The sequence below is a fragment of the Nothoprocta perdicaria genome, unplaced genomic scaffold (genome assembly GCF_003342845.1).
Source record: "Nothoprocta perdicaria isolate Ctin4 unplaced genomic scaffold, notPer1 scaffold_151, whole genome shotgun sequence".
Taxonomy (NCBI): Eukaryota; Metazoa; Chordata; class Aves; order Tinamiformes; family Tinamidae; genus Nothoprocta; species Nothoprocta perdicaria.
In genome coordinates this window covers 863,960-887,670 of record NW_020454661.1, presented here as the reverse complement: position 1 = coordinate 887,670, position 23,711 = coordinate 863,960, and the positions used below count along the sequence as shown (strand labels likewise).

Below are 23,711 nucleotides of genomic sequence, written 5' to 3'. Positions count from 1 at the left end.
AACTTCGGTCAGCGCCAGCAGCAACCTATAAAATGTCAAGAGCTGCTGCCACGCTCTTTATGTTATTAATGTCACTTACACATCCAGGTTAATTGCTCGGAGGCAGCCAATGGTATGGCAGGATTCTGGGGTCGGGGAATATTTTGTATTTTATGGAAACATTTACATATGCATTCGTAATATGAAATGGTTGTTTCCTTTCAGGCCCCAATGATGGGATGGACTACTTAACTTCTCATATGTGATTCATGTTAGCAGGATCTTCTGAAAGATTTATTACCTGCGCATCTGAGCTGCGTGCCTTTGTGTCATCTTGCTAGCTTTGTTAGCTAAATCTTCACATTCTTAAATGTTACTTTATGTAAAGTACATGAGGGTTGTATCAAAATCTTGTTTGAACATACCTGAATTCTAAAGAAGCCAAATTTACATCATTTTTTTTGGAGAAGTTAGCAAGAAAGAGGAGGGAATCTCTTCCTTAGAACTGCACAGTGTTGGTCTTGCCACTTGGTGTTTGTTGTATCAAAAMCTTCATTATACAGAAGGGAAAGCTTCCTTTGCTTATCTAATGCCACTAAGCTTAGGGGCCTAGTTTGCCACCCAAGATGAGAAAGACATTTAACCTTAGGCCACAGYGCCTTTCATCTAGCAGCCTTCAAGGGGAATAAAATACTGATGAGTTACAGTTTATTTGATGTGATGACATTTGTAATAAACTACAGAAGAATAACTTACTGCTTCAGTTAGACATAAATGTTTCCACAATGTCCTGTCAGATATTTAATGAGCTTATTAGAGCCTACAGAAAAAAAAAAAAAAGTCTTTAAAAACCCAGGATTGCTGAGTAACACTTGACAGTTTCTGTTTACTACATCTCTCACCTACTTTACTTAAAGTGAATAAAAATTATTTTTAAGTAAAGTATCTTTCCATCTTATTTCCTGTGTATTTCTGCTGTCCCCCCTGCACCTCACCCAGCCTGTATACTGTGAGCTTTGTTACCAAGGAAGCCATTTTTTTTTAGCACATCTGTCTTGGATGTGGTTGAGTTCAATACTGGAAAAGGTCAGAGTTCTAAATGAAGGGTTTCCTTCTTTAATCTTTTTTTCTCTCTCTCTCTCTCTCTCTCTCTCTCTCTCTCTCTCTCTCTCTCTCTCTCTCGCCCCCCCCCCCTTACCCTCTCCTTAATTCTCTGGAAGTTTTCTCTAACAAGCTGGGAACTCGCCCTGTAACAGCTTCCTTATCTCAGAGCATCAAGTGCTCAGCCAGGTTTGGCTGGAATCGGACCAGAGGCTCGGGAGTCACCAGGAGAGGTGGACGACTCTGCAGCGTGACACTTGCAGCTGCCTTGTAGCACTTTCCACTGTGGCTTCCTTAGGCTATCGTTTCATGGTTGTTTCGGGCTGATGTGAGCGTTGGCCAGAAGGAATCTCACACATCTATCTGCCTGCAGTTTGCAGTGAGTTGGATGTTGGAAGTGATCTAGCTTGGCCTCTTTCCTTCTTTTCCATCCTTCCCTCCTGACCTCCATCAAAACAGTCCATAACAATCAATTCCCTCGTCTGGGTCATATGCGCTAACRTGAGTGTAATGTAGGGAAAGAGAGGACAGAATGATGCTTTCAGCAGCAGGCTGCATGTAGGTCAGATGAAAGTGGTTGTAGTTCACTTCATTGTAGTTCACAGTGTAGAAGCTGGTGTAATTGAGGGGATGGAAGCGTAGTCTTGAGTAACATGTTACTTTTATTCTTACAGGGCTTCCCTCACACCGGGGGCTCTCTGTTCTCAGGGTTCCTACCACAAGTCTGTGATTTTGCTTGAACTCAAGGACTTTGCCACTTGTCTGGGAGCCTGTGCAGAACCCTGTGGGCCTGCAGACACACTGAGATAGCTCAGTTATTTTGAACATCCCATTGTAGATCTGCCAGTTGGTGGTAGTTCTTGGGGGAAAAAAGTGTATATTTACAGGTACCTGCATTGGAATTCATTCTACTTTTCACAATCCGTAGTGAATTTTTGTTTAATTGCTGTCTAGATTCTTTACTGTGTTTTTTCTAGCTTTACTTCAGTGCTGGAGCTGTTTAGAAAATCACAGACTTTGTGCTGCCAAAGCTGTATAGTATGTTTTTAAACTTTTTTCTGTAATCGTAAAACAACAAAAAAAAAAAAGAGAGAATGTACGTACAAAATAGGGCTGGGATGATTGATTATTACACTGTGAAATGCCTGCCCCTTTGRACTGAAAGGAACTCAAGGTAGGAAAGAAGAGATAAGAGCTTTTGCTTTGGTTTTCATTTTTTATAAAGCTTCTGTGTTGACTTTTTGTTCTCTCCTGTTCCCTTTAAGACACTTCAGAATTGCAGCCTGTGTGCCTACATGGCACAACTGTCTGATTCAGCGACTGATTATTTTACTGGGCTGGTCCTAGTCATGGTCCTYGCCCTTCAGTTTTCTAAAGCCATTGTTAACCAATGGGAGACTCCTCTTGGGTGCTTTGAGAACCAATGTTTGGACTCAATCAAAATGAGTATGGGAAAACATTTAAATAAAGACTAAGGTAAGGTCTCCTAGTGTGTGTGAGTTGTTGAATTTTCAACAATTGACTATTAAAGTACATAGGAGAGCATGATGAGCCCTCCGTGAAAGTGAGCTGTAACCCATAGTGTAATGTTGCTTAAGGAGTCTGTCTAGGTATTTTGCTGAACCTAGACTTATGAAATTGGAAATCCCAGGAATCTGCATCTCATCRCAGACTCTTATTCTTGCATCATTTGGAAGTAACAGATGAAAGGACCATCATGGTTAAGTGTCTTGTTTCCTGTGCTCAGGAAGAAGCAGCTTGAAAAGCACACAGCTAGCTTTGCAGCAAGTGTGTTTGGGTAGAGSCCTGTCGCTTTCCGGGTGCTGTTGCTCTGCTTTGGTGTCAGGGCTGCCGGCGTGACTAAGGAGCTGTTTGGTGTTTGCTGCTCTTTCTGTAGATGTGGGCCTGCAGGTGCAGCCGGAAAATCAGATCTGCGCAGGTAGTCGGGTGATCCTGGGTGGGGGTAGGGAGGAACCCCTGGTGWTTTTGCCCTGAGATGCAGGGGAAAGGATGAGCCTCTACCTGGAGGGGCGGCAGCTTTGAAGAGGCGCAAAGCTGGAAAGAACAAAAAGGGATCAGAGACGGGATTAGTCCAAGGCTGTTGTGACTCTGACTTGCAGCAGTTCAGCCAAGACTGCCATTCTTTTGTAGCTGACAGCAAAGGCAAGGTGTGGTCCAAGCAAGAAAAGAAACCTGCCAATTTAGGTTAGTTTTGTTCTGGCAGTTGTAAGTACACAGAGGCAGTATTCTGCTGCTTTGGTCTTGATGTTTGCMGTTAGGGTTGGCTGTATTCATACATCTCTTAAATGTCTTTTAAGTACAGAGTTAGATGACTTAGATTTTTGATTCTGCTGTTGGGTGGGCATTACTGAACTTATCAACATCTTTGGAAATGCTGAATATTAAAAGCYTTCATAGAGAGCTGTTTAAAATTAGGTCTTGGGGTCATGTAAGCTTTGTAAGAACGCTTGTTTTAAAAGCTGCAGGTAGGTTTTTTTGGGTTTTTTTTGAGAGCTGTACCACCTCTTACATTTTTTGTTTTGTTTTGTTTTCCTTCAGTTTTTGGTGAGTGAAGTCATTTCCATTTTTTCAAATCCACCCATACTATTTACCGTTGTTGCTGTGTTCCTTGTGTAGTAGATTTGCTGATGAGAGTGGATGCATGAAATGCTAAATAAGGAGAAACTGTAAAATTGGTAACTGGTGGAAATTAGTCAATGTTAAGTTCTGATGGTAAGCAAGCCCTTGGAGTTGCCGCAGGACGTGCTCGCTTTGGTTTTGCTGTTACCTAGCAGTTTCMAGGTGCAATTGTCTGGATCAAGCAAACATAATTGTGTGGGAACAGGAAAGTTGTTCCTTTGAGCTGGGGCTGAATGTTGCAATTACTTGGAGGGTGGCAGGTGGGAATGGTGCCACGTGGGTAGTAATGCTGCARTTGCAGAGAGTTTATCAACAGAAACACAAATGCCCAGTAATGCGCATATCTAACAATAATGGAGAGGAGGGAGAAACTATAGAACCACTTGAATTACTGAGACGTGGCAGCTCATTTTCTTCTACCATTGTTAGATACACCACTTCATACTAATGAAACAAACTAGGAAAAACGTGAACTATTAGCTTTGTGCTGTTTGTTTCATTGAGCATGACATTTAGTTTTATGAGCTTTTTATTTGTAAAATGATTCTTTTGAAAGAACTACGGTCTTAACTTTAACAAAAAATGTAGTTTTWAAAATCTTATGGCTTAGGAAAATTTTGTAATGTAAATATTGTAGATGGAATAAAAGCCATTCTGTATTGCCAYTGAAAGTGTGACTAGATTGTGTGAAAGGGCATTGCATTTTCAAACTATTTTCTTCCTGAATTTTAGGCTTCCACCGTGCRCTTCCAACAGTGGCTTCTTGCAGAGTGCAAGAAGGTGACCACGGGGTTGTTTGTGCAGGCTGAGAGGGAGCCTATCCCTGTCCTTCTAACACCAAACTCTTCTTCAGGAGTGGACTGAAATGTAACTTGATGGCTTGGAAATCATGCAAATGAAATGTGTAGACAGCTCATGCTTCAGATGACTTTTGTATTATAAATAATAAACTCCAGAAATTCTGGTCCTAATGTTTCTGCTGGTATTCGTGACCTACATAGTACAGTTGACAGTATCTAACCAGGTACCTTATCTAAGAAGCAGAGAAWCATTTTTCAGCTTTTCTGTTCTAGAATGTTTTTATGTTTACACACAGTTTTAAGAACTGTGAATTGTGATTAATTTAGCAGAAGAATGTCTCAACTCATATCATTCATGCTCTCTCTGAAGAGTTGAGATGATGCTTTGAAGTTTGAACCATTCGTCCTACGAAGCAATGCTTACGGCAGTTATTTTATTGTTGCAGTAAATGTGACATCTCTACCCTCATGTCTTTATCACATTAAGATAGATTTTTGTTTTTCTTTTAATCAAAAGGGTTGCCTTGAGGCCTTTGAGCTTCTGTGTATTGGAAACACAGCTTTGTCTCCTTGGTGTTTAGTGTAGGTCGAGACTTCTACATAGAAATCACTCACTGCAAAACCTGAAAGGGGCTGGAGGCTGTGGTTGCCTCAAGCCATATGATGCCGTGTATGTTGTGTCATTTTTTGGTATTTTTAATCAATTATTTAAGGATCTGTTACCTACTTCTTGATGGATTTTATTATTGTTGCTTGATTGTTTGGTTTTAAATGATCAAAACTGATGGTTACCTGTCTAAGGAATTAGCTTTCATGGTGATTTCAAGGTGATTAAGGCTCTGGAAAATGCTTCCTATGGACGTTCAGAGGTTGTAATAGAGATGGTGGTTTGATATGATGGTAAATTGCACTGGAGGGCTATTTGTCATGGGTCTGAATGCTGCAGCYACTTGCCACAAAATGCTCTTCTACCATAGCCTGAGAAAATATTGCCAAAGTAGAACTGCAGAAGTAGCCTTTTAATTGGGCCAGGTTTCATGTGCTGCCATCCTAGTCTAACAGCAGCTGCTAAAAGATGATGCACTCGTATTTGATAATTCAATAGGACGTGGTATTAATAAGCATGGATGTGGCTTACATTCATTTGATATTGACACTGCCTGCTGGGTTTTCAATAATGCTCTTGAACTCTGAAAAGCTCCTCAGAAACCTGTGGAGCTTTTGTTAGTTGTACTGCCGAAGGTGGCTTTGTTTTGCTGCATTAGTACAGTTTGACTTCTAATGTTAATCACAAAAGGTATATGGCATTAGGTTGAGGACCTGATCCAGGAGTCCGTTGGCTTTCGATAGATGTGAAGGAGATATAAACAAATGCAGGACAGCAAATGCATGGTTTGTAAGTTTTGCCTGTTTTCCCATTCACAAAGTGCACCATGTATTTTCTGTGTTAACTGCAGGAAATTCCATTGTGAGAAATGCCAGAGCTGGAGGGGGCTTTTGCGGGAAAGGTTGGGGTGAGGAAAAAGTAGGTGAAATGTTCCTGTTCTTTGGCAACAGGTAGGTAGGCGGGCATTTGGGAAGAGGAGCTGAGGTGTGAGGAAAGGCCAGGCCTAGCTCCAGTTATCTGGGGAAGCGCTGGATGCTAGAGGTAAGTGAGGCCACCAAGGGGATCTGCCTGCCACCGTGCCCTGGTGCTGCACTTCTGTGGGAACTTCCTKCAGGAAAGCCACCTGAGAGCCACCGCGCTGCAGCTGGCTGAGGAAGGGCCTATTCCACTGAAAACAGTGCACAGGAAACCTCAGCCCGTGTTGTGTTTGATGCTAATGGCTCGTGTTTTGCTTCGGCACTAATGATCAGGCCTCAGAGTTATCATGGCCGTTCACTACATCTATTAATGAGAGCAAAGTGCTTGGATTTAATGAAAGATTTTATTTTCCCTGCCTCGCCTTTTTATTTTCCTCTGTTGCTGATGGAAGGCAGATACTGTTAAAAGTGGGGGATTTTTTTAGAAATGGGCAAAGTGTGAAAGTGCTGGGAGAGTAATGACAGATGTATGGTTGTTTGCTGCATCCTGAGACCATTAGATGATATTTTTTCATGTATCTGATCGTTGCAGCAAAAATAAACCTTCTATAATGGCACATGTAGCGTCTCTGCTCCTTAGAAGCACATCTGGAAAGAATGTGTGCAAGGTGGTAGGGTRGGTTTCCTTATTTTCTTGTTTAAATTTCACCTAAAAATCCCTCTGTGCTTTGTTGCRTGAAAGATATAATATAGGCAGTGCACATAGATCTCCTGTTGCAGGGCTTTGGCAGTGAGAGCGGGGACAAGTATTGGAGGAAAGAATGACCTGTCCTTCAAAATAAGTGTGCTCTTCACCTCTGCCTGCACTTCCTCAGGGCCTGGCTCACTTGTATGGTTGTGATACTTGAGAAAGGGTGCTCTACTTTTCTTTTTAAATAGTTTTCCTTGAATGCTGGTGCTGAACTAGTTGATGGACTTTCTGCATCATTAAGTACTCGGAAGCCTGACCAAGAACCTAGCAGTTTGACCCTCTTGGTTGTGCAGTGCTCCCAAGTTCTTCTGTGCTCTAGAGTTTTTTGTCTGCCCTTTGGGTTAAGCATCGGAGTGCAGAATGGTGTGGCAGAGCATTTTGTGCCATGCACTTTTTAATTCCAGCAAGCATCAGCAAATCAGATCCTCTCATCATATTWGAGCATGCACAGGCAGAACAGATGTGTAGCCCTGCTGTTCAGTATATTACACAGGTGCTCTTCAGAAAAATAACATTTTTATGTAAATGTATAATTTTATTAGAAGAACCTCTGCTCTATTTAGATCACGGAACAAGAACACATGCACCTATACATGAATGGAAACTGGTGCGTGTCCAAATTTAAGTCTTAGTTGAGCTCAGGAGTATGCTGGCCCTTTGTGGAGCCTGCCTGGCATCTTGCGTTGAGAGCGCAGATGCAAGGGAGAAAAAGCATGTGACACTTGGGCTTTCAAAGATGACATGAAAAACGTGTGTGTGTATGTGTGTGTTTTCCCCAATAGTTTGGGGGAAAAAGATAATTTGGGTAAGTGAGGATGCTTAGTCACTATAAGCTCTTACATGCATTTTTTTTAATAGCTTGCATTGACTTTTGAGCCTTTCAAGTGCCTGTGTACCTGTGTAATTCTATTTTTTTTTGTCTGTTGTCCAGAGGTTAAATGAAGCAATTCTGACAGGCTTGTGTGTGTGAGCTGGTAGCCGTGCCATAAGGAAAGAATTCAGTGATGGGCCAAGGCAGAAAAAAAGCAAAACAGATACATTGTAAAGGAAGGGGGAAAGTGAAGGAGTAATGTAGACATCAGCATAAGCACTAAGCAGTGCAGAGATTCAAAAGAAATAACTAAATAAGCATTTAATAGCATAAAGGACTGAGAAGGAACACAAAAATAGCATATCTCTGTCCCTTTGCCACCTGATTGACTGCTTATAATTTGTATTCTATGAAACAAATATATATCTCATTAAGCAAGATATCAGAAAAGATTATGCAGGAAGAGTAGATGCAATTGCTAGGCAAAGGATGGCTGCCTTATTTACTGCACTGCTGTAAGTAAGAATATTAGTAATAGGGTCATTTACAAGGAGGCATCTTCAAATACATTTGTTTTGAATGTGATCCTTCAAAGAGAAGGAGGAGAAGAAAACATGTGCATTAACTGCAAATTTGCTGCTGCAAGCATCTGGCCTCAGCTTAACACAAAGCATTTGACATACTGGAAGCCAACGGTTCCCTGTGTCATTTGTAAATGGATATAAATCGATTTTTTTGAATTTCCAAATGTGTAATASTCTAAAATATAAAAGAGAGGTTTGAGTGGGGAAAACTGGTTTCTTTGTGCTGGTGTTACTGGCTTGTTGTGATCAAAAGTTGAAGCCAATGGATGCTTCAACCAGCCTTGAATCAAACCTACAGACAACTTATAAAAGAGCATGGATTTTTAGCTCCTTGACTTTTTTTTTTAATATTTCAAAAATTAGAGAGGTGTTGCAGCCCATAGAGCTGGGAGGATTTTAGTAACTGAGCTCTATCTACTTGTAAGAGCTTGAAGAAAGGCCCAGTGTTGAGTTTAACTTCTTCAGTTGTATTGAAGAAGATGCAAGGTGTCTCAGGTAGTGAATATTGAAATTAAATTAGAGGAAATAATGGTATTTTCAAGATGCTGACTTTTGGTGCCTTTGTTCAAATTCTGTTCTCATCATCTGGATGGGTCATCTGAAAAGCAGACTTTGTCTCCTGAGTAGTTTGGTGCAGTCAATGTCATGCTTCTGTACTTCAGGCTCTAAATTTCTTGTTGGTTTTCGCTGTTTGTGAAAATAAAATCAATTTGCATGTCTTCCTTCTCATGTGGCAGTCTGAGGGTTAAGCATCTGTTAAAAACATAAAGCAACTTTTTGAGAAAATTTAAGTAATGTTTCCACTATGAAACAAGAAAATATTAAGCCAAAACAAAATCATTCAAGGGCTGAATGCTTTTCACAGTTAATTCTCATTAACATACTGTTGGATTGTGGCCTGATGGAAGGTTGAATTTAACTCCACGCAACTTGTGTCTGGACACAGGCTGCTCCTTTTGCATTTATCTTGAAGTACTTTGCAAGTTAAGGTTAGGAATTGACCTTAATATATACTCCAGTGATGTTTAAGTGTAACATATTTCAAATCAAATATTTTTTTCCCCTTTTGTGCAAAAGCAGCTTGCAGTCATTGATCTAGACGTGTGAAATCAGTGTGCAATAACTAGAACACCTTTGTCTTTTCAGGGGGATCTTGATAAGACTGGAGGGATGCAGCCATCCCGTCGTGATGAARGGGCTGTGCGCCGAGTGCGGCCAGGACCTGACGCAGTGAGTATTCCCGGCTGCCTTCCGTTTTGCCCTGGTTTGGGCTTGCGGATTGAAGTGCCCCTTCTGTCGTTCCCTTCCTTCTCTTCTTTCCTCTGAGGCTTGGTAATCCTAGTGCATCTCTCTTGTAAGTCTTACAAGAACTTACAAGAAAAGTCTTACTGTGAAGCTGCAAATACTCATAGGCAGGGAGTACGGTGTTCCTAATACCTAGCATAAATAGGTAGGTAGCCTCTCTGTGCTGGCTTCTCTGAGAGCTGCTGAGAGAGTTTCTTCTAGATGTTAACTTTCAACATGAAATGTTCTTGAACCTCCCTAAAAAGGGAGAGAGGGGAGATACAGAGGTGGGCTAAAGGTTTGTTTAAAGCTGAGGGGGTTGTGTGCTCATTCCTGATCAGATTATTAATGGGAATGAAGTGTATTTTGCAACTGCAAAGTTGATGCTTGCAGGCGGGCGTTGGTGCTACTYGGGGATAGAGGCTGCAGGCAGGAGTTGGTGTCACTTGGGCAGAGCTGCTGCACACAGAGAGAAAGCTGGCAGGGGCTGTGCCGGTGTCACCGGGTGGCAAAGTCRCTAAGTTCCACATTAAACACGGAATGACCATCTGTGACTGCAGCGATGCTYGCTTTGCCACCATGAAATAGTTTGTCAAATACAGGCTGTCTTTCTCCTTATGTTGCTGTTGTCACAGRTATATTGTTTAGAACTGTATTTATTTTAACTATTACAGGCCTTAATAATAAGGTGTATGGGTCAACAGGAGGCCATGTGCATGTTGAGGGTGTGAATTTGTAATATGAGCTATAATTCAGCAACTGCAAATTCTTTCTGTGAAGATAAATGTAGGGCAACTTATTATTTTTGGTAGAGAAAATAAAGATTATACATACAGACCAAAATTTTCATCAATGTATATTGCATTTAAAAAAAAAAAGTGTTCATATCTGAGGCTGAAACCTGAAAGCTAGATCTCTGCAGGTGTAAATAGCTATGAGGTTTTATTGGTCGTGTAACCCTGCCTTCTTGTACTGTCTAAATGTGTATTTAAATAGTAATTTGGGAACTCTGATTTCAATTTCAGACTTCAGAATCATTTTCAATTTCCTTGTGAAAAGAAATGAAACTAAAGCAATTTAAGTCCTGGGCCAAAAAAAAAAAAAAAAACCCTCCAAATTTGTAATTTTTTTATTATTATTTTTAATTGGACTTTAGAAATAAATGATGCATGGTTCTTTCATCTAACTCCTCCTCTTATTAAGAATGGTTTTATATACCTTATAAACCAGCATAGATAGACTGAATATTGATTAAAAAATATGCAATATAACATTAAGCTAGAAATTAGCCCAGTTAATGGTGGGCTAATTAATTATTACAGGTTAATATTAGCCCATAATGGTGGGCTAATTTAACTTCTAATGAAAGGCAGAATGTTGGTAAACGTTAGTGATGAATGTCAGAATGGGAGTATTTGGGGAACAGCAAAACAAACAGGAAATGGAGCTTAATAAAGAATTGGGTTTTGCCAGTCCAGAACGATAACCTGATCKGAAGTTTGAGTATAGGTGCACCTGAATATTGTGGTACTCCTGTTAAATAACTACTACTTAGAAAAAAGTCTGGATTAATTCAGATCAGGCAGTAAATTGTTCTCTCTGTTAGGTAAGTACTGCTCTGCTTAGGGGAACTTCAGCTCCTGCTCTACAAAGCAGCGTCTGGAGCGGTGCGTTGGGTCCGCTCAGCCTGCAGCAAGCGGCAGTTCCAGAGCAGCGGAGCTTCTCTTCCTTTGGGAAAAGCTCGTGCGCCCAGTGCAGTGCCAGCCCTCGCTGGGTGTTAGGCAGCAATGCATCATGCAGTTCTTATAGTTGTTCGATAAATGGGCTAAAAACGGGTTTGTTTTAAATGCCCACTTAAAATGCCGGCCAGCATTACATATAAGAGAGGTTCTAGACTCTGATGCAAAGGAGGGAAGAGACTAAAATGGCCTTGGTATCTTTGGACTAGTGGGGCTAGTGAAATACCTCTCTGCTGCTTCTGGGTATCTGCAGTGCTCCCAAACATTACACTGTGATCAAAGTGTCTTTCAGCCTGTGTTCGTGTCTTTGTCACTACTTAAAGGTCCCAAACAACCTTAATATTCCCCCCCCTCCCCCCTTCCCCCAGGAAAGCAGCAGTGAACTGCTTGGCACATGGTTTTGGTAATGTGTGCAATCTGTGTGAAGCTTCATTCTGGCTGCTGTGGTACCAGATTTTTTCTGTCATAGCACTAGTTACTTGAGAGAATTAAAACATGCCCTTGTCACATGGGACAAAGCTTATACTGCTGTATTTCGGATCATAGATCCATTGTTTGGGATTCAGCAGAAATAAATTTAAACATAGATGCTTGACTTCCCAGCCAATRGACCTGCGTAAGCTGAAAGCCAAGAACTCTGTGAAGCTGTGGCATTACTTGGTCATGTTTCAAAGAATCTCATATGCTGCACACATGTCTTCACATATGTGTATATATACATACATCCACATGAACATACACACATGTGGCATGCCATTCTGCCTGCCAAAGAGGAAATGCGTGTGTGTGGAGGGTGGATGTTTTTATTAAAGCAGCAGTTTTATAATGAGAATGATTTGGTAGCTATATTTAAGTTACRTTTTTTTTCCAAATAGTTGCAGAACTGTAGTTTAATCCCAGTGCTCTAATGCCAATAAATAGATATTATTGTTTCATCTTAGTGTAATTTTTCAGTGATTCTTTGGAAGTTTATAGTAACTTTTTTGCCGTATTTTTATGGTGAGCTGYTTGGATTGCTCATCCCTTTTGATCAATAATTTTCATTAAAAAGTCCTTGCAAGACGTATTAGTCTGAATCAAAATGTCTCACTTCACGTTGTCTAGTAATGACTAGTTTGATGTCTTAGTGTGCTCAAATTTTCGTTGACTAAAGTGTTTCTCTGCCTTTTCATGCCTCTTTTTTTTCCCCCTGTGTCGTCAGGTTACGAAGCAAGAATGGRAAACAGAACGTGCCATTATCCACAGCAACTGTGTCTATGGTTCACAGTGTCCCAGAACTGAAAGTTAGCTCTGAGGTAAATACCCTTCTGCAGTCTTTATTTGCACCTTTCACTTCAGCTCTTAATTGAGGAGAAATTGCATAAAATCCTATGGTTACAGGAATTACATATAGAGTTTTTTTGAGGGGGGAAAAAAAAGCAGCTGAGAGGGGRAGATGTGTTGAGTATCAGTAGCTTTTGGTATTGTTGGGGGCTTGTTTTGTGCCCAAGAGTAGGGACATTGGGGAAGCTCAGTCTCCATCTTGMGCAACTGAGATGTGCTCAAAGCTAACCGTGTATTTCAGAGGTAGCTTTACCTTGTTTAGTCAGGTAACTTGAAACGGCTTTTATGAGATCCTAGTAAAGCTASTTTGTGTGCAACTTACCTGTGCTTTAAATTCCTTTCCGTATTTTCAAAGATTCTGTTCTGCTGAGTTATTGAAACATGCTAGTTTCTTGTTCCTCTCTGTTTTGTTGGAGGAAAAAACATGTTTACTTTAAAAAGAAATATCCTATTTATTTCTTACTAAAATGCTTTTAATTGCAACCAGAATGCTTTCTGCCCCCGCCCTTTTTCTTCCTCTTCCAAGAGGATGCCTCCATCTCCATGCTGGTAGGAAGATAAGTTAGCAGGAGAACAGTAATTCAAAGCTAGTGGTATATAAGGTTTTTAATATCAGTGCTTGCATAGAACATGTCAGGACATACTCTTTAAAATTCTGGTGACAACCATAATGGTTTCTGTCAACAGCAGCTTCAATTTGATACTCAGTGTAGTCATCRAATGTATTCAATTGATGTCATAAAATTTCTGAATTTACTAGACAATGTTTTCAGAAGTAGTGATTAATTTCTCTAGTTTTGTGCACTGTGAAGCCACTGCTAGTTTCTTTCAAGCATCTTGGCCTTAGATTACTTTCTTTTGTTTCTTTTTTTTTTATTATATTGTACTGAATGTATCAGTYTTCAATTACTGTTGTGGCATAGGTCTTACAGAAGATTCTTGGAATAGTTTTTTCCTACGGAAAAATGACTGACAGATGCCATTGCTACAGCTATGTTGAAGTGTTGCTTCCCATGCAGTTACTTTTTAGCAGGATATTTTCTTGAGCTAGCAATAGACAGAAGTTAATAAATCTAGTGTTATTTCTTCTAAGCTAAACTCGGTTGTGTGTTTTTTGTTTTTATCTCTCCTTACAGCAAGCTGAACAGCTAGGAAGGGAAGATCAGCAGCGACTACACAGAAATCGGAAACTGGTGCTCATGGTGGATTTGGACCAGACGCTGATCCATACTACAGAGCAGCACTGCCAACAAATGTCTAACAAGGTAAATATCTGCAGTTAACTTTCCCGCCACAGTCGTGACAGGAATATTTCTAGGCATCTTGAAGTGATGGTTATTTAAGAAAACTTTTGGTAGATAAAATAATTATTCAGAGCATAAAAGCAGATGAGAAAATGCTATCTGAAATATATTGCCTTTTTTATCTCTCTTAATTGGCCATTTTCTTTCCTCCATTTATGCTTTTCTGCACTTCCAGTCACTATAAGCAAGAAATATCAAATAGCATTCTTCACTGTAAGATTCAGAAACTGAATGCCCAATAGTGAGGCTTTTTTCTTCAGAGTCCCGGGTGGATATAGTGAATTACAGTTAGACATCCTCTTTAGGGTAATTCTGTGGCTCTCCTATTCCCGTCATTCTTCCGTAGAGATGTGTAGTAATTATTTTTTTCTTCAGTTCTTTCTTCTGGGGTGATGGTGCTTAATTTCTCCATGAAGTACTTATTTTGAACTGATGGGGACATTTGGACTGTAGTATTTGGAAACTTTGAAACCAGCAGTGTGTTGGGATGTGTCTACATGGTTGGATACAGGAGGATGCAACATCAAATTGCAGTTTAGTGCCTTGCAAAATGCAGCTGCTTAGTTCTTTCCTATTTCTGCATGTATTCCTACCTGCTAGCAAAATCAACTCATAAATGTACTTTTTAATTGCCAGGAAAGATAACAGTGAATACGCAGTTTAGAGATTAAAAAAAATATGTTTGAAAGGCTGTGTCTTTCATCTGCATAAAAAAAATGGAGGTGTTTTCTGCAAAAGCTCCTTCCCAGTTGCTCTCTGATTTTATGTATTCATAGGATAGGTTTTTGTTAYGTTTTATTTGCCCATTTTGTTTGTTTAATCCAATTGAAAGTCTGTCTTTAAGCTTAAAATATAGAAATAAATCTGCAAGTCACTGGGTGGTGGTGAGTAGAGTGACATCCTGAACTTTAAGATATTTCTTACGTTGCTTTTGTGGGGTTGCTCTGGTGCAAGTGAACCTATGAACAAAAGCTACACTATTAATGCTTCAACAGTGTAGCTTCTTCCATTTACAAAATTTAACATCTGTCTGTTTTGYGTTGAGCAACTATGCTTTGGATTTTGTTCACTCTGATAATCTTTCTGGCTAAATCTCAACTCAGTCGACTGAAGTAAAGCAATGGAAATGCTCTAAGGGGTACTTCTCCAATGTTGGTCTCTTGGTTTTGTTAATATACAAAATAATGCTTTTTCTTCTAGGGAATATTTCATTTCCAGCTAAGTCGAGGTGAGCCTATGTTGCACACTCGTTTGCGCCCTCACTGCAAGGAATTCCTGGAAAAAATTGCCAAGCTCTATGAACTGCATGTGTTTACTTTTGGCAGCAGACTCTATGCACACACAATTGCAGGTGAGTCGCACCTGGGGCTATTCAGTGGTATTTAAGTAGCCTGTCTTCATCCCTATATAAGTTCTTTTTTTTTTTTTCCTGTGATTGTCTTCAAATATTTCTTCTTTTTCTCTCCTCACCCCCTAACTCTTCATAAATAGTCATTTAGCCGAGTTCTGGGTTTGTTTAGAAATAGAGTCACCATCTCCTGTAATAGAGAATCAGATTGTGTCATGACAGTAACTAGTGCCTTCCTATTGAATTAAAAATGATTCTCATGAGCTCTGAAAGTGATCCACATGGTCACTTGTCTTAGAAATCTGAAGCAACTGTTCCATAAAAATCTGCAGCATGAACAATCTCTTTCCACAGAGGAAAAAAGTCTTCTCATGTACCTTCAGTGAAGGGGGTCTCACTGCTGTAAGTCAATTTACAGGAATTCTCTTCGCTTGCGGTGGAGCTAAGAAGCTCTTATTGGAAGAAAAAAGTATATATGTAACAATGTCTTGCATTATACTTCTCAGAAGTATTAGTATTTTCCCCCTGTAACTCAAGACTTGCCTTTAAATTCTGAAAATTATTATGGTAGTAGTCCCTGGTCCATGGTAGAGGTTGCTAACTTTTATTCATTTATTTATTCCAGCAAGCATAAAGGAACTACGTTGTTATACAAGCACGTGGGTCAAACTGTTGTTGGGCCTGTGACCATGTTTTTAAAATTACCTTCTCCCCATCTTGCGTTTTTTACAGAACAGTGGCTACCCCTCATGTTTTGCTGCTGTTTCGTGTTTTCCTTGTGGTCTTTCAYGTGGGCTTTCTGTGACGCGCTGCCATGAGCGAGCAGTGCTGTTGTAGTCATGAAGAAACACTGCCTGGCAAAAGGGGAAGACTTCAGAATACTTGGAGAACTAACTATTCTAGTTCATTTCCGAAGCAGTTATTAATAAAGAATTATCTAACTTGAAAGTTCTTGGGGCACGTTAAGTAAGCCACAGAAGATGTTTATTACAGAAATGGGTGAGTTTTGTTGCTTTGGGAAGGAGWTGCCTATTTGTGGTCTCCAAATGAGTTCTCCTCCTTGAGAGAAACTTGGGASACCTGTGCCAGTCAAATAGAGGACAGTGCAACTGCTTCGTTTTCTACCTTAGTATTTCTCAGTAACAGACAGCAATAAACTGTAGCCACTTTTTCTGGCATGGATCTGTGCCAAAATCAACATGTGGCCCCACAGACTGCAGCTCTTTATGTGACAAACCTCTCTGTGGGCATCCTGTTTGAGCTGCTTGCTCTGATGCCTGTGAATTCCACGTAGGAAAGAGTCACCAATGAGCAGATCGGAGTATTGCCCCTTCCTAATACTTCTGGACTTTGCTGGAAAACTGTCTAACCTCATCAAAAGTGTTTGATGACTWATTTCAGCTGAAACTGATACGAATCATAGTATAAGTAGATACAGAAAGTAGATGTATAGACCTAAAAATACCAAGTTGCAGTAACAGGGAAATGCAGAGTAATACACAATCAGAACGCCTGATGGCAGTGTTGGTTAAATGATTTCTTACAGTTTTCAGTTGAATACTTTATTATTATCTCTATGTTACGTAAAGGAAAGACTTGGATTAAATTGCCAGTAGTCTTTGTCTTAAGTCTCTACTTGTTTCCTCAGGTTCTCTTTCTATGTCTTATATTCCTGTTTAAACTCTGTGCTTGGAATTCTTTTACCCTATCTAGAAAAAAAATGATATGTTGTCCTTTGTTCTTATTCCAAAGTGATTCCTGTTACCTGTTAAGTTGGATTAGCTGGTGTTTGTAAATACAGCTTCTGTCCACCTAAGGTCTTTTTGTAAATTCATCAAACTGTGGTATCTTGTAACTGTGRTCCCTGAAGATCAGTTTTGGATATGCTAATCTGGAGTTTCCTAGAGTGTTTTTCTTCTACGTGATCATTTTGACCAAGTGCTATTTTAAACATTTCCCCTTCTCTTCAGTCTTCCCCCTATATTAGAGTAGTTAGACCTTTTTAACACCAAAACAACTTAAATTATGACTATAAAAGTTAATGTCACAAAAACAAAATCGGTTCAGAGTCACTAGTAAGGAAYAAATGCAATGTGAATCCCTCTTAAGATTTATATGGAGTTCAGAAAGTTGAGAGCATTTATGTATATGATTTACTAAAGTATGTATGTTACAGCATATGTTTCAATGAATAATTGATAGGAGGTGTGTATATATAATTGCCAGTGTCTGAATGTCTTGAATGCTTTTGAGGGACTGGGTCAGCAGCTGTCTCCACATCCTAAAGTAGGAGCAGAAATAACAGACTGAAGGTGCCTTTTCAGAAATTCAATTTAGACCTTTTTTTTTTTTTTTTTTAGAAAAAAGACTTTCAGCATCATATTGGATGTTACTGTTACATTGATTTTGCTAGAAATTGCTGTTTAGTTCCATCTGTCTTTAGGGTTGAGCCTTCCCAAGTACGAGTTGCATTATGAATATTATGAAATAGCCTTGCTTTTTGCTGACTTGTGATTTACAGGCTTGCTTTTCTAAGAGACTTTGTACATAACCAAGTAACAATATTATAAGAGTGCCTGTGTAAAGTCCCTATCTGAGGTGCTGGAAACAAAATACCATATTGGCAGAATTGGAATGCACTGACTTTTTCACAAAGGCAGTTAACAGCAGGCCAGAATATGCAGAAATCAAATCCTTGTTTTTAAAACAATACATATATATGAACAGAAATGCTCAGTTTCAGGACAAGGTGGAGTGTGCACTATCCTGAGCTATGTAAGGTAGAAGCTGTTACAAAACTAGCCAAGGGTTTAAACCCTTCTTATGTTGGCATGCATTTAATCCAAGAGGAATGCAAACTAACTTTAAATGTAGAAAGATGGCACCAGAAAGTTGTATGTTTGTGTAGTGTGATAAAGGGTGTAGTGTCTTTTGCAGGACCTTGTTTGTAAGACAGGCCCTATGTAATTCTTTGTAACGTGGCTTATGTAACATCTGTGTATTTGTTTTTATGCAGTTATGTTGTGATGTGTGTGGTGTGAGTGCTATTCTGTCACTTTTGATGGCATGGTGTCACTACCTGATACAGTCACTGGGCTTTTAAGAGATTCTGGCTACTGGAAAGGATGACTTTGTTCACTGGTCACTTCATAAATTACAGTATAGAGRCCATTAAAATTAGAAACGAACAAGCTTTAGAGATTGAGGAAGATGCTGAGCTCTTCTCTCTTTATGGTTACCCAGTGTTGTCCGGAGTAACGAGGATAAATTACTGTGATTTGTCTCCTTTATGGCCCTTTTTGCTCTTTCAGCTCTCTCTAATAGTGACCTAGTATGTGAGTGTGTGCATGTCTGTGTTCAGAGCAATGCAGGGTGAAATGTGTTAACTAACCAGCACTTGGAGTTGCACGGGTAAGAGACACATACTCAGAAGCCAATTTCAGCCTTACCTCTCCTGTCCCCCACTGTGGTGCTAAGTCAATAGCTTGTTTAATGTGTTTGAGGCAAGTTTACTGAGGCTGGGGCTTTTGAAGGCCGAATGTCTGGGGGCTGTGGGGAGGAACAGCCTTTGCTCAGTGACTCTGCACTAGAGTCCCTAGTAATGTGGTGGTGGAAGGATAATAAGTTATTATGGGCCTGTTTTAAAGAAGGGACCAGAACTTMATTAAAAATACACTTAGCACTGTTGTGTCTAATTTTGGAGAATAAATTGAAGCTTAGTCTTAATTCGATACAGCAAGTACTTGTCTTTGTGTGTTTTGACTATTGCAAAAAGCTTTAAAGTTATTTGTTTGATTTTAACAAGTTTATATAATGAGAAATTCATCAGCCCTCTTCTCTGGGAATGGCTTCCAAGGAGTGATACCTCTGCAGTAGCAAATTCTGTTAAGAAAATTGACAATCCGTGCTAACGCAACAGATTGTGACCATAATAATGTTTTCAGGATATGTTGTTAGCCAGGTGAGGGGCGCGAATTGGGGTAAATACTTGGGGATGAAGAGCACATCTCTGGAAAACACAGAACTTTTTCACTATTTCTGATACTTGATGAAGCTATCGATAATATCTGCCCCCCACCCTCCCCCCAAATTATAGAAACTTACACCAAAACGGCCCCACAAAAATGACACCAGCTATGYAAACGTTTTGGAAAAAGCCACCAATATTTTCTTTGGAAGATACTTTACATGTAGTCTCATGATGGCTTTAATAGCTAAGCAGTGCACTATGATCACACTTTAAACCTTATTTTCAGTGTATCCTTGCCAATAAAAGTTGTTGGTTTTAGTGGCAGGATGGGCTGTAGCCACGAGAGGTCTTACTTCTGTTACCACCTCACAGAGTAGTGAAAATCCAGCGCGTGGTCCCTCTCAAAGAGCCAAAGCAGCTCTTAACCTGCTACCCAAGAAGGTTGTTGGTGTATCGTGAATGAAACACTGTCTGCCATCTGGGTTGTGTTTGTTGTATTGATTCTATTCCTTAGGCAACCTTCCCGAAAAAGCAAACAATCCAAGAGGCATAAAGAGCTTCTTGTGAAGAGCAGGGCTGTTCTGCATATTACCACTCATGTTGTGAAAGACTCTATCAGTGCAGCCCAGGGTTTTCCCTGTGTGGATACAGCTCTGATGAACTGGGYGCTCAGTCTTCAGCAAATTACCAGACTTGGGGGGAATGATGCTAAAATTTATCAGTGCTTCCCAGAGCCTTGTTGGGCATCTTGTCTCTCCTCCTTAACAATCAGGGCTCTGTGTTGGGACTGGCTTCAACTTCCTCTTCCTCACAGATGGACCTAGACAGCACCGTGATTTAATGCCTCGGTGTTGTAATCCACACACTTCTGTCCAGTTTAGCATAGAAAGTCTCTGTGGATTCAGATAGAAAGCAGAGAATTTTGTGGGCGAGAACAGCAGCTTGTGTGACAGTTTACAGAGTTTGTCAAAATATCTGTGTGTCTGGCAATGAACCTTTGTAGCTAATTCTCTCAATTCGTTATGCCTAGGTACTGCAAGGGTCTCACTACAGGGGATGATTCCACGAGTTTGCAGCAATTCTTAAGCATAGTCGGGTGAGTTAAGGTTGAACCTCTGTCCTTAACTCGGAATTTTCTTGCTTTTATGGGTTTTAAGTTATTCCAACCACACCACATGAATATTAATACACGGAGGATCAAGTTTTCTGTTTTTGAAGGCCCAACTTAATATGCCAGTGGGAGCTGGACTTCTAGAAAGGGCTGAACCAGCATTCTTTTAAAAGCCAACAGGTCCTTGAAAGAAAATCCAAGCAGGTCCTCAGTGCAGTCATTTTGAACTCTTGTTCTGGCCATAATGTGGCCACCTTGAGAGAAGGAAAAAAGTTCTCCAGTAAGTACCGACTGCATTATACTGCTCACGAGAGTAGTGAGATCCTGATGTGAACTTCAGAGCAAGTTCAGTACAAAGATCAGCTGAGCAGGTACCCTGCCACTGTCTGTCTAAGCACTTAAGTAGCTGAAGATGTTAAACCTCAATGTTGAGACGAGGTTCAGAAGCATGTGCGTGCATGCCTGCATACCCCCAAGCCACCATTTCCCTAAATAATGGCATTTTATCCTGCTTCAAGATTGACCAGCACAGCTTCTCCTGTTTCTTTTTTTGAAGAATGTCAGACAAATTCCTGCTGCTATAAAAGCACTGAATAGTGGTAGAGGTGAAACTTAAAACCTACAAATGCAAGAGCTGCGGCTGAATCTGCCCCGTAACGTTTGCCCGTTGTGCTTGCGTAGTGCAGCACACGGCCCACTCTTGTGAGACTTCCTGCAGTCCCTAGGCATGATGAGCTAAGCAGAGCATTTAGTTTGAAAGTACCACCTGTAGGGATATAAATGCAAGCTGCAAAAATCATGTCTATCAACTGCTGTATCTCTTTCCTTTGGCCTAATTCATCTGGATGTCACAGATTTAATTAACTCCAAAATCAGTGCTATGTTGAAAGGAAATTCTTTTTTTTAGTATTAATCCCATTGAATTAGTTAAAAATATTTGGTCCACTGTGCTTACCTTTTACCGCATATTATATCTTTATTTTGAAATTGTCAAAACTATTATTGCATGATTTAAAACAGCTGTATTGCGTATTCACATGTAAAATGAACAAGGGGCGAATGACCTGAGCATTAACTTTGTACTCTCTTCTTTCAAAAGGATTTTTGGATCCTGAAAAGAAGCTTTTTTCTCATCGGATATTGTCAAGAGATGAATGTATTGATCCATTTTCAAAAACTGGGAATCTTAGGTACGTATATGGATCTTAAATGAAACGGGAGCAAATAAGAGGTAGAATACTGTCGTAGAATGATAGAATCCTTAAGGCTGGAAGGGACCTGTAGAGATCATCCGGTCCAACCCCCCTGCACATGCAGAGTCAATAAAATAGAAATGACTCCCTCTATTTTTAAGATATTTATAGTCCTCCCTTACCTGATTCTTAAAGAACCACGTTATCTTAGTGAAAGTGAGATGCTGGGTATTACAGCAACTCATCTGCTTAATGTTTTCTGTGATGCTGGGGCAGTGAGTCTTGATGCAATTTGTAGTTTATAGTTTTTCTTTTTCTTTCTTATAGCTTATGATCTTGTATAATGGTTTTTATGTTGTGTTTATGTGTATATGTAAGGTTTTTTTGTTTTAATTAAACCAGAATTCTGGCCGAGGTTTTCATAATTGAGTATCTAGCACATCTGAAAGCCAGAATACTATACGTCTCTGAGCTTCTGTTCTGCAGTGGTTCTTGAAATTGGGTCATCTAGAAACTTGAATTCATATTCTAGTCTAGATACAGGTTCTCCTCTTTTTCAGAGGATAAAACCAAGATTGTTTTAGGGACCTGTTTATTATTTCATCATCCTAGATTAGAAATGATTAAGTTTCCTATCTAGCTATAGCAAATAAGCAGCTTTTTGCTGTGCCTTAATGTTTTCAGGCGCATGTATATGTCTTGAGTACTGTGCTTCCACCTGCTAGAAATATAGCTATTTCTGCATATACGTATAATTCTTTGCTTTGGCTTGGCTTGAAGGAATCAATTCCCTAAAAACTGTTGCTGTTTTATTTCTCCTACTTTTACATAAGGGATAGCATATTGTCTATGCAATAGTTGCTTCTGTGCTGTGCAAATCATGATAAACATCATGTGAAAACTGGACTGAAATATTGTCAAATTCTGCRTTTACTAAAGCTTGTTTTTCTAGAAGACAAGTTCTTCTAACTTGTCAGAAGTCAACTTGTCAACTTTTGTTGAATATTATATTTTTGTTGAATTTTATATTTTAACTTTAGTAGCATTGCTGATTTTTTCAGAAGTTACTCATATATAAACTGTATGTCCAGCAGACATGTATCCAGTACAGCAGAATCTCAATAAAAACTATTTATGTATAGTGTTCTGTTCTAAAACTAGATTAATCATATTATCTGTTCTCTTAGAGATCTCTTCCCATGTGGAGACTCCATGGTTTGCATCATTGATGACAGAGAGGATGTCTGGAAGTTTGCACCCAATTTGATAACTGTGAAGAAATACGTGTACTTCCAGGGGATAGGAGATATTAATGCACCTCCTGGATCAAGGGAAATTCAAATGAAGAAGAAAGGTAATTAATCTGTAAGCTTTTTATGCCCCTGTCTGCTTTGGCAGGTGTGACTGACATAAGTCGTGGTGGAGGTTTTGCTGGTGGTGCTGCTGGGGCAGGCGAGTGATGCGAGGCTGCAGCGCACGCACACGTGGTTCAGTGAGACTGGGCTGGGGATTATTCATAGCTCTTCTCCTCGTGGGGTGCAGCAGCAAGAGTGCAATACTGGTAAAAGCATTTCTGCTCTTAGAGACTGATACAAAAATACATCAAATTGCTCAACAATTTGCTGAGGAGGACATGTGAATAAGCTTTTTTATTTACAATTCTTTTCCCATGTACTTCTGACAATGCAGTTTATTTCTTGTATGTGGTATGGAAACCAGCTTTCTCTTCTTTCTTCCTTCTCTCTTCTTCCCTCCCAGCTTTTGGAGTAATAGTTCATAAATTCTTTTCTTCATGTGCTGCTGGAAGTGAAGCTTTTGGCTCTGCTTACCTCCCTGCTTAAATCATGCTAATAAAATTTGTTAGGGATTTTAATGTCTAATGTACTGTTCTAGCATTTCACAAAAGAATCTTATGTTCAGCAGGTTTGASAGGAAAATAGAAATAGTGGATTTTAGAACGTATACGCTACTACATTAGTATTAATTTGGGGGAAAAATGGGTTTGAAAGGCAGTGCCTAAGAAATAATTGCAGATTTTTTTTTCCAGGTTAGCCTTTAATTTTTTTTTTTTTTTAATGCATATGGTGGCACTTTGTTGTTGAATTAGAGATGTCCAACACAGTAACGATTACGGTGTTTTCAGGCAGAGTCAGGTTGCCCTGACATGGGCTCTCCGCTCTTGTTCGTGTTGCTCACAGGACAGGCAGAGGGCCAAAGTGTGGCCATTCTTCCCAGTATTCCTGGCAAAG

The 23,711-nt window shown here is 39.9% G+C and overlaps 1 protein-coding gene across 1 annotated transcript in view; it reads left to right on the top strand.

Annotated features, from left to right (window-relative positions):
- CTDP1 (CTD phosphatase subunit 1) overlaps nucleotides 1-23,711 on the top strand; it is a 96,755-nt gene that overhangs the window by 2,900 nt on the left and 70,144 nt on the right. The window contains exons 2-7 of the mRNA XM_026034894.1: nucleotides 9,337-9,420; nucleotides 12,415-12,508; nucleotides 13,673-13,801; nucleotides 15,041-15,191; nucleotides 21,369-21,459; nucleotides 22,650-22,816. Of these exons, the coding sequence (XP_025890679.1) occupies nucleotides 9,337-9,420; nucleotides 12,415-12,508; nucleotides 13,673-13,801; nucleotides 15,041-15,191; nucleotides 21,369-21,459; nucleotides 22,650-22,816 (716 nt within the window). The remainder of the gene's footprint in view (nucleotides 1-9,336; nucleotides 9,421-12,414; nucleotides 12,509-13,672; nucleotides 13,802-15,040; nucleotides 15,192-21,368; nucleotides 21,460-22,649; nucleotides 22,817-23,711) is intronic.